General features: G+C 43.4%; 1 protein-coding gene across 1 annotated transcript in view; it reads left to right on the top strand.

Annotated features, from left to right (window-relative positions):
* The window catches only part of CMTM4 (CKLF like MARVEL transmembrane domain containing 4), a 52,999-nt gene extending 44,722 nt beyond the window's left edge, over positions 1-8,277 (top strand). The window contains exons 3-4 of the mRNA XM_011380414.2: positions 6,717-6,815; positions 7,847-8,277. Coding sequence (XP_011378716.2) covers positions 6,717-6,815; positions 7,847-8,011 — 264 coding nt within the window. The 3' untranslated portion in view covers positions 8,012-8,277. The remainder of the gene's footprint in view (positions 1-6,716; positions 6,816-7,846) is intronic.
* The last annotated feature ends 1,309 nt before the right edge of the window (positions 8,278-9,586 follow it).

The raw sequence follows: 9,586 nt of genomic DNA, 5'->3' as shown, positions 1-9,586 counted from the left end.
GTTTTTGTGAAAGGCTTTAATATCTCAACCGTTTTTAAGATAAAGTATAAGAAAATGTTTACAGAGTTGTGATCTAAATTGATAGTGTGGTAGATCGTATAAGAGAACCTTACCAACCTCCCCCAACCAATATGCAGGCTCCACAGGGTCAAGGTTCACTGGTATCCCAGATTCCTGTTTCTAAGGCCTTCTCGATCAATAGTTGTTGAGGGAAGAGTGGGGCTGGGTTGTGAGTGAATCCTATCAGAAGACTTATTTGACAAAAAAAGCAGCTTCTGGGAAGGTTAAGACCAGGGCCTTTGAATCGGACAGACCTGTCTGGCTTCAAGTCCAAGGTGGGTCTTAGGGGCTGTGTGGTGATCCTTGGGAAAGCCACTTAGAGCCTCATGTTGGTAAAGACCCACCACTGGTAAAATGGAGATGATAATATTTTCTTATAGGGCAGTTTTAAAAATGAAATGAGATAATATGTATAAAGGTACCTCACACCAGTGGGCACTGGTTCCAGTCTGATAAGTAGTAATTTTAGCATAAGTAAAAGGCCCCTGTTGTCTACCAACTGTATCATTCTCTTATAGACTTCTACCAGGTTTGATTCAACTCCCTTAATTCTGTCTTATCTGCTTATTTGACAGCCATAAATCTGTTAAAAGACTTTATACTTCATATTTCTTACTAATCCATCCTGGCCTTTATCCTCCAAAATACCTATTTAGTGATCTTTCTGGAATTCTGATTTTTCTATTTAATCGTGAAAGACTTTTCGGTTGTTGGCTACCACACCATCTGGTCATATCAAAGTGCATCTTTTTTACTGGTCAATGAATGTCCATCCTTGTCTTCTGGCTGGTGTTGGCTAGGGCAAATGGTTAGGTGGTACTGTGTCACTTGAGAATACTTTCCTGTCCCTTGGGATCCTTTCCAGAATTTCTACCCTTTAGAGCAGATGAAGGTGTACACTTATCCAGCAAAAGTGTATGTGAGTTACATGAACTTGAAGAGATGGTATTTATTGAAGAGTGCTCAGATCATCTGTTCTCTGGGAGAGCAGCAAAAGTGAGTTCTTCAGGGTTGATCCCAGCTCATCAAGTCACTACAGAGGGTTGGCTTTCGATGTATTGTTTCTCTAACAAGGTGGTTAGAGTATTTTTGTCCCCAACAGAGCCTGCTGATGAGTGAAACAGGATGTGATTGGTATGGATTTAGAAAAAATGGGTTATTTCAGGAGCTTAGGTTGACACAAATATGCATGAAAAATGGTAAATAAGGAGGTTGATACAAAGTATATATTTTGTACAAGCATAATTTGAAGCACTCAGAAAGATTATGGTAATGTAATTTTTTTTTTTGATGAGTCTATGGAACTTATTCTGCAATATTTGTTTTTCTCTGTATAATAGGAGCTCACACACCCATGTGTTCCACCTGTGTTTACCTTGATCAGTACCACCTGCCTCCTCCTCCACCTCATGCCTCTCTTCCATCCCCTTCAGACCACTGAAAGCCTTCCTCGGCTGGCACTCAGAGCCCATCAAGGCCTGCTCATCCAAACATCTGTAAAGAGGAAGGGGGATCTGCACATGCCTTCTCTATTTCCCTACCTCCTAATCCCTCTTTTCTCACTGTTTATCGTCAAATACAGCATATTCAGAAAATTTTGTAAAAGTTAATGTATAATTTAATGAAGAATGATAAAGACTGTGTAGCTACCACCTGGGGCCAGAGATAGGATAGTGTCAATACCCCTTCCCAAACACAGCTACTGCCCTTCTCCCTAGTCTATGACTTTATATCTTTGAAAATCCTCTGGTCAGGAACACTGGGGGTCTCCATGTTCCTGGATCCTCTGATTATTCTTCATTCCTCCCCCACTAAACATTTCAGGGGGAACCTGCTACAGAACGCTCAGTCCTTCTGCCATCCTCTATGCTCTTGCCTCCTGTGACACCACATTCTCCTGGTTTTTCTTTTTCTTCCTTGGTATTTCTTTTCAGTGGCCTCGGTGGCCCTTACTCCCCCCACAGATCCCTTCCTATCTGAGAACCCAGGCCGGTGCTGTGGCGCATTGAGAACAGTCTGAAGTCACCCAGAACAGTCACTTGCAGAGCCCTGAGGCTTTGGCCATGATTCATTGTGTGGTGTTTTCTGACACCACTTTTAAGACCAAATGTGCTGGGGTTTTTTGTGACACTGAATATGCATAAGTTTTCATACCAAGAAATTTCCTAATTTTCTAACACCAAGTGGGTGTCTAACAGTTCAGTTCAGATATCAGCCACAGATGGGGTTCCCAGGTGACCTGCACTTCTGTCTGGCCAGCTGCAGATGTGGAGTTCCCACACCCCACCTCCTGAGGTTCGATAATTCTCTAGAACAACTCACAGAACTCAGGAAAGTGCTTTACTTACGATTATGGGTTCGTTATAAAGGATACAACCATGAAACAGCCAAATGGAAGCGGAGATGCACAGGGCAGGGTCACAAAGTCTCAAGTGCTGGAGCCACTATCCCATGTAGTTGAGGTGCAAACACCCTCCTAGCACGTGGATGTAGTCACCAACTCAGAAACTCCCTAGACCCCGTAATTCAGGGTTTTTATGGAGATTTCACTATGTAGGCATGATTGATTCAATCATTAGCCATTTGGAGACTGAGCTCAATCCTCAGCCCCTCTCCCTGGTCCCTAGAAGTTGGAGGTGGTAGAGCTAAAAGTTCCAACCCTCTAATCACCTGGTTGGTTTTTCTGGTAACCAGCCCGGATCCTGAAACTATCTGGGGACTCCAGAGAGTCACCTCATTAGCATAAACTCTGGGTGGGTGGAAAGGGCCTTGATATGAATGACAAAAGAAGTCTTATCACTCCAGAAGTTCTAAGGAACAGGGACAGGGACCAATTATATATTTTTCGTTATACAACACTCATCTTCTCTGGGATTCAGTTTCCATATTTTTAAAAGTGGACGAAAATAATGTGTTCCGCCTTATAGGTATTTTGGATAAAAATTTGATTAGGATTCACTGAGTTGCTGGAGTTATATGGTTGGCGCAGTAGGCTCTCCATAGATGGTAGCCACCACTGTCATCAGTATTATGATTGTCCCTTTGATACTGGGACCATTTGGGCACAAGTCAGTGCACAGTGTTGTAAACTTCCTTTTGGCTGTGTGTAGAGCTAAGACTAGAGCCAGCCACAGTACCCAGGGGTTTGGGAGCAGTTGCTGTGACAGCCCAGGACTGGACCTGTTTATAAATGCCTCGTCTGTGATCGTTTCCACAAGCATTGCTCAAACACCTGCTTTGTGCCAGGTTTTGGGAACTGAAAGTACAGGGTTGGTAGGTGCACGCTGCTCTACTGTGGTATGTGTGCTCTTATGATCCAGTTTAGTGTAAGGCCTGGGAGAACACAGGCGAGGAGGGAGTGGATTCCTCAGGCAGGGGGCCTGGAGTGGGTCCGAGAAAAGGCCAGATTCCAGTTTGGCCTTGAGGGATGAACGGGTGGTTGCCGGGCACAGAGAACGGAAGCATGGGGCATGCCGTCGGTGGCCATTCTCTGGGCCTGGAGCAGGGTTACAGACGCAGGGCCTGCTGGGGTCTGGGCACGTGGTGTAAATGGGTGAGTGAGAAGATGGACTCGGGATGGGGAGGCGGAGAAGGTGGTCCTCCTACTTGGCCCCAGACAATTGTGGTTTCGTGTCGTGAGACCCCCTGGAACACATTTTCAAGAGCAGCTGGAAGTTGGGTTTTGTTTTGTTTTACTTTTCTTAGAAGTTAGTTTTTATGTGCAGGCTTCTGGTGTTTAAATGTTGGCTTATTCAAATTTGTTTTGAACACTGTACAAGTCAAACATATCTGTGGGCCAGATATGGCCCATAGGCCTCGAGTTATTGCCCTCTAGGCCAGATCCCCTTGATCTGTTGTCAGAGTTTCTTGGGCTCACACCTGTACTTGCTGGTGTGTTACTGAAGGAGAGACCTGAAAGCATGTGTATGTGAGGGCAGCCTTCCTCTTCATCTCCCAGTGTAAGGAGGGCTGCAGCCTTGGGTGCGTTAGGGGCCAGACAGGAAACGTAAGGTGGCTGGGCGTGAGACTGCAGGGAGTGGGGACGACCGTGGCAAACTGGAAAGCATGTGGCGATAGAGTACATGTCTATTAAAAGTATTAAAAAACAATGAAGCACCAATGTTGACTAACCGCCACCCCAAAATCCACGTCTGAGGGCATGCCTGTGTGTGCCGCTTAACACGAAGGGTGAATCTCTAGCCTTGATTTTATTTCATGGCCGTGGAACCCAAGTAGTCGATGCTGATTAACTTTTGCAGCACTCCAGCTTCAAGCCATTCATTCATTCATTCATTCATTCATTCATTTTCAGTTTTAAGCTTTTTAAACTGTGCAACTAGTAAGTGTTTATTATAGAAAAACTGGAAGATATAGATAATGAAATAGGAAAAAATCATGATGATTCAAGAGATGAAAATGTATGTCTACAGAAAAGCTTGTAAGGTCATAGTAGCATTATTTATAAATGAAAAAGTAGAAACAATTGAAATGTCCATAAACCGATGAATAAAAAAAATGTGTTGTATCCGTACATGAAATATTATTCAGTGTTAAGAAGGAACGAAGTATTGTTATATGCTACAATATGAATGAACCTTAGGACTATTATACCAAGTGGGAGAAGCCAGTCACAATAGGTTTCCATAGAGACAGAAAGCAAACTGGTGGTTGCCTGGGAGTAGGGGATGGATGAAGAATTAACTGCTAATGAGTATGAGGTTTCTTTTTGAGGTGCTGAAAATGTCCTAAAATTAGATTGTGATAATTTAATTGTATGCTTTAATTAGATGTATTATATGGTATATGAATTACATCTCAATAAAGCTGTTAAAAATTCATATGTAACTGAACCCATCCAGGGTCACCACTTGTAACACTTAAGTAAAAACTCATTTTCTCTAGACTGTCTTTCACATATGCAATGTGTGTTGTGTGAGTAGAAAAAAGTGGAACCATTAAAGTCATGCTTTTTGATTTAAATTACCTTGATTATCTTCTGTGTTACATAATTGTATCATTACTTTTAATGACCTTATAGTGTTCTTTTATGGAAATGCCATTTTATTTAACAGAGCCCCTATTCTTGAGCATTTTTGTTTGCTTCCAGTTTTTTGCTATTTAAAATAATATAACGGTGAACATCCTTATACTTAGACCTTTTTGCACTAGGATAATATATTAAGATAAATTTCCAGATGTGGAATTTGTAGACAAATAACATGAACCTCTTCAAAACTTCTGCTACTTATCAGGTCTTTACCACATATATATTTTTACATAATCACCATTAATATGCATACTATTTTGTTTGACTTTTGGCTTCAGCATTGTATGATAAGCCATTTTCTCTATTTGTGAACAGTCTGGTTTGGAAAGTACATTTTATATTCCTCTTTATCCTTGTAGCACCTTACCCAGAGCTGAGTGTAACTAAACACTTCTTGGTTTGCATTTGTGAAAAATTTGCCCAGGCCTCACACCTTGGTCATAGCTGAAAGCTATTCCTGCTGGCAGACATCTCTGAACAGTTTCGAAGTCAGGACTTTGCTGCTCCCATGAGCCCGTACAGAGCACTGGCCAGTGTGTTGGGGTTCCTGCTGCACAGGCTCAGTACTGTTATGATGCGAACATTGCCTTTTTTGCATCTTTAAAAATCAGAAATGGACCTCGAAGCCAGACCAGCTGGGGGGACCTACCTGGTGCTGATTGTCCAGTCAACAGGGTACTGAAGCAGTTTAGGATTTTGCCTGCATTTTCTTCCCCTGGAAGATCACAGAGGCACTCAGGTATAACAACCCAGGCTGGTGGGGCCTGATGCCAAAGTAGTAATAACAGAAGTAACCATAAATGTACAGGAAACGCTAACTACAGGCCAGGCACAATGATCGGCTCTTTACATGTGTTGTCACTTAATTCTTAAGAAACTCTAGGAGAAGGGGGTGTATTTTCACATAAGATGTAGAGAAGCGAAGTGCCTTGTCCAAGGTCATGGTTGGTCAGGACCCAAGTCTGGCTGTGACTTTTAATCACTGTGCTGTGTTCCTCTTGACAAGTAATACAGGAGTTAAATCTTTGAAGCATTGGATATGTAACCTGATTTGCTTTGCAAGAAGCTTAGGAGCAAATCCTTTAGGCTTTAACGACAGAGGCTTGAAAGACTACATAAAAAAGAGTGTGAGGTCTGGTGAAGTTTGTTCCCTAGGTCTGAAAATTGCTCTGGAAATGTCACGAATGAGGGGATGTTGGAGGGGATTTCACCAGTTTCAGTACATTCTGGGCTCTTGGAGAGCTTTGTCCATGCCAGGATGATTGAATGAGTTTTTGAAAGATGACAATAGAACCTCTAAATAGTAATTAGTGTGCATGTCCTTGATGTGTTAGCAGTTTGGGGTTCTCAAAGAATGTCATTAAGAAATGGTAGCATGGTTGCTTAAAATGTAGATTTGGCTGTGGTAATTTATCAAGTATCATCATAAACTGTTGCCATCTTTGCCTTCTTTTGTATGACCAACACCCCTGGGCCATCGAGACTAAAATATGGAGCCATCAGAGAGGCTGGGTATTGTGCTTCTCATTTTGAAAGTTCTTCAATGGCTTTTAAGGCAAAGCATGAAATGATTCTTTTCAAGTGATTTTATTTTATCTTTTTTCATCAGGATTTGGTCAACACTGGACTCAGCACTTTCTTTTTCTTTATTGCTTCGATCGTCCTGGCTGCTTTAAACCACAAATCTGGAGCAGAAATTGCTGCCGTGGTAAGTGAACGCAAGTGGTTAAAACATGGGCTGATTTGTATACTTTTTGTGACTTGCTCTCCTCTGTTGCTGTGTTCAGAGCATATGTCCTACTTCTTTGCCAATGATATTGGGACCAATGGAAATCCCAGTTCCTTCAGTGCTATGGTTCTCAAAAGTATGGTTCCTGGAACAGCCCCCTCAGCATCACTCAGGAACCTGTTAGAAATGCCATTCTCAGGCTCCCCAGAGCCACCGAATCAGAAATGTATTTTAACAAGCCCTCCAGCTGATTAAGTTGCACGATTGGGTTTGAGAACCCCTGTTTCAGTCTGTTTCCAAGAGAGCCCTGGATGTCCGTCTGTCAGTGAGGTGTGGGGGTCTTAATGAAGATGAACACAGCCTTGGCACCATTTAGCAGTCAGATGACACTCTTGCTCTTTAAGGTGGAATGCTGTGGTGGGTGTGGTGGGAACCAGATGATGTGAGACCTTCACTCTCTGCACTCTGCATTTCTGTGTTGTTCTGCGATTATAAAGAGTGTGTAGCACTTTTGTAATTGGGGGGATTAAAAGGTTTATAAAAAATATATTAAAGTAGCTGCTCTCCCAGAGTCACTCAGTAGATTTATCAGTTATTAAAAATAAGTCAAACTCTGCTGCTTCTCATCCTGGAGCTGCCCACTTGGAGCCGTCCAGGTAAGAGCAGTTGGACAGCGGGTAGGGCTCGGGGGCTGTGATTTGGAACATCAGGTCTTATGGCTTGAGTTGGGCTCACATATGAGACCCTGGTTTTCTGTCTACATGGTATTTGTCTACATGTATTTTCTCATTTGAGACCGGTGCCCATTCCGGTGCTGTAAAAGAGACATTTTTGTGGTTAAAAAAAAAAATAGATCCAAAATGCTTTGAAGGAAACCTCAGGCTGTCTTCAGGTCAGGCAGGACTTACGTGGGTCATATGACTAAAGACTTGGCTATGGCACTGACAGGGCAGCTGTTAGACACCCTATAGACTGCTGAAGTGCCTGAAGACCGTGCCTGTTTCTTATAGATATTTGGCTTCCTGGCAACTGCAGTGTATGCAGTGAACACATTCCTGGCAGTGCAGAAATGGAGAGTCAGCATCCACCAGCAGAGCGCCAATGACTACATCCGAGCCCGCACGGAGTCCAGAGACGTGGACGGTCGCCCAGAGATCCAGCGTCTGGACACATGAGGACCTGCCAGAGTCCTTCTCCCTCTCGTCCTCGTGCCCATCCTTTCAATCAAGTTTTCTTTCCCTCATCACGTCAGATTTTCATGTGATTAAGCTGAATTTTGTCCTCTTTGGTAAAAGTTCATTTTGGGAAAGGGTTTTCAGAGTGGCCTTGTTGGCAGGTATGGGAGGCAGGGAGCCCCCATACCCAGCCGTTCAGACAGAGGTGGGTGGGAGAGGCCTACGGATTCTCCAGCATTTGGTGGCCATGGAAGCAGCTGGCCTCCCAGGCTGCCGTGTCCACTTTAGGTCTTCATTGTCCTTGAGTACAGGCTTCCCATCTGACTCAGAGTCACCCTGTGATATGTATTTGTAACAAGTCAAGACTTTGGATTAAATGAGGGCTGCTAGAAGAAGGAAAAAAAAATCAAGAAATGGAGGTCCAGGTTTGGAACGGTCAGCCCACAGTGACCCCTGGCAGCCCTCAGCGTGTGCTCCAGGTGAGCGCTTGGTCTTGCTGCTGGGATCCTTCCCTGCTGCTCGTCTTCCATGTCCAGGGCCTCGAGACAGCCAGCACGGGCCTGGGAAGCCACGTGTGGCACTGAGGGTCTTGGCGATGCTGGTGGATCTCTTTGCTGGGTCTGGACTTTGTGGGGATGGGAAAAGCTGGTGTCCTCTTGAGACAGCTCCACAGGACTGCTGACATGCAGGAGGGGTCGCCTTTCGTTTTCCACCCTACTGAGAAATCACTTGATTCTTCCTCAAATGAATCACCTCCCTGAATCCCAGATTCTCCAGGAATATGGAGACCGTCTTGCTTTCCACTTTCCTATCTACCCTTAATACTTTGAGGCTGAATTGCAGATTTTCTGTAATTTTACCTTCTCAGGTAAAAGCCAGGAAAGAAATACAGTCCATTCCACCAGCCAGAACGCTTGCCAATTTGCTGTCTTGTGGACCACAGGTAGGGGTACACCTCTGTTTTAGAAATGCGTGCTAATTTTCAAATGCCTGAGAAGAGTTCTAAAGTGATTCTGAGTAGACTTGTCTAGGATTTGAAAATACTTGAATTTGTACCATGACACATCCTTTCACTGATATTTCAGAAGGCACGAATTGAAGCTTTTTGTGCCTCAGGATCAAAACTATGAACATCAATCTTGGAAGTTGTTGGGGAAAATTCTAGTTATGTTAGGTTTTGATTGATTCTTGATAAAGTGAAGATTATTGTGGTGAATGAGTTAAACGAGCCCCTATGATGCTGTAATTTTTTTGTTTTTTTCCTGTTAGAGACATTGTCTCTTTTATGGAAAAATTGTTTTAACTTGTCAGGTTTTCACTCTTTGAACTGTTTTTAATGTTTACAAACCTCATTCTAGCTCTAATATTTTGCGATTAGCCCTCACCAAGGAAAAAACACTGCTGGTGGGAAGATTTTGCAGTAACGTGGACAATCCCTAGGATCTTGTGCTAGTGAATGATCACAGTTTTAGCAGGGTACTGTGTAGAGAGAGAGAATGTGATTATGAATATATCTTTGAAGGTGGCAGGAGGAGAGCACGTGTGAGAAAGTATCCATCTATGCATGGTGGCATT

Source organism: Pteropus vampyrus, unplaced genomic scaffold, assembly GCF_000151845.1.
Source record: "Pteropus vampyrus isolate Shadow unplaced genomic scaffold, Pvam_2.0 Scaffold394, whole genome shotgun sequence".
Taxonomy (NCBI): Eukaryota; Metazoa; Chordata; class Mammalia; order Chiroptera; family Pteropodidae; genus Pteropus; species Pteropus vampyrus.
This window is presented reverse-complemented; position numbering and strand designations above follow the sequence as displayed.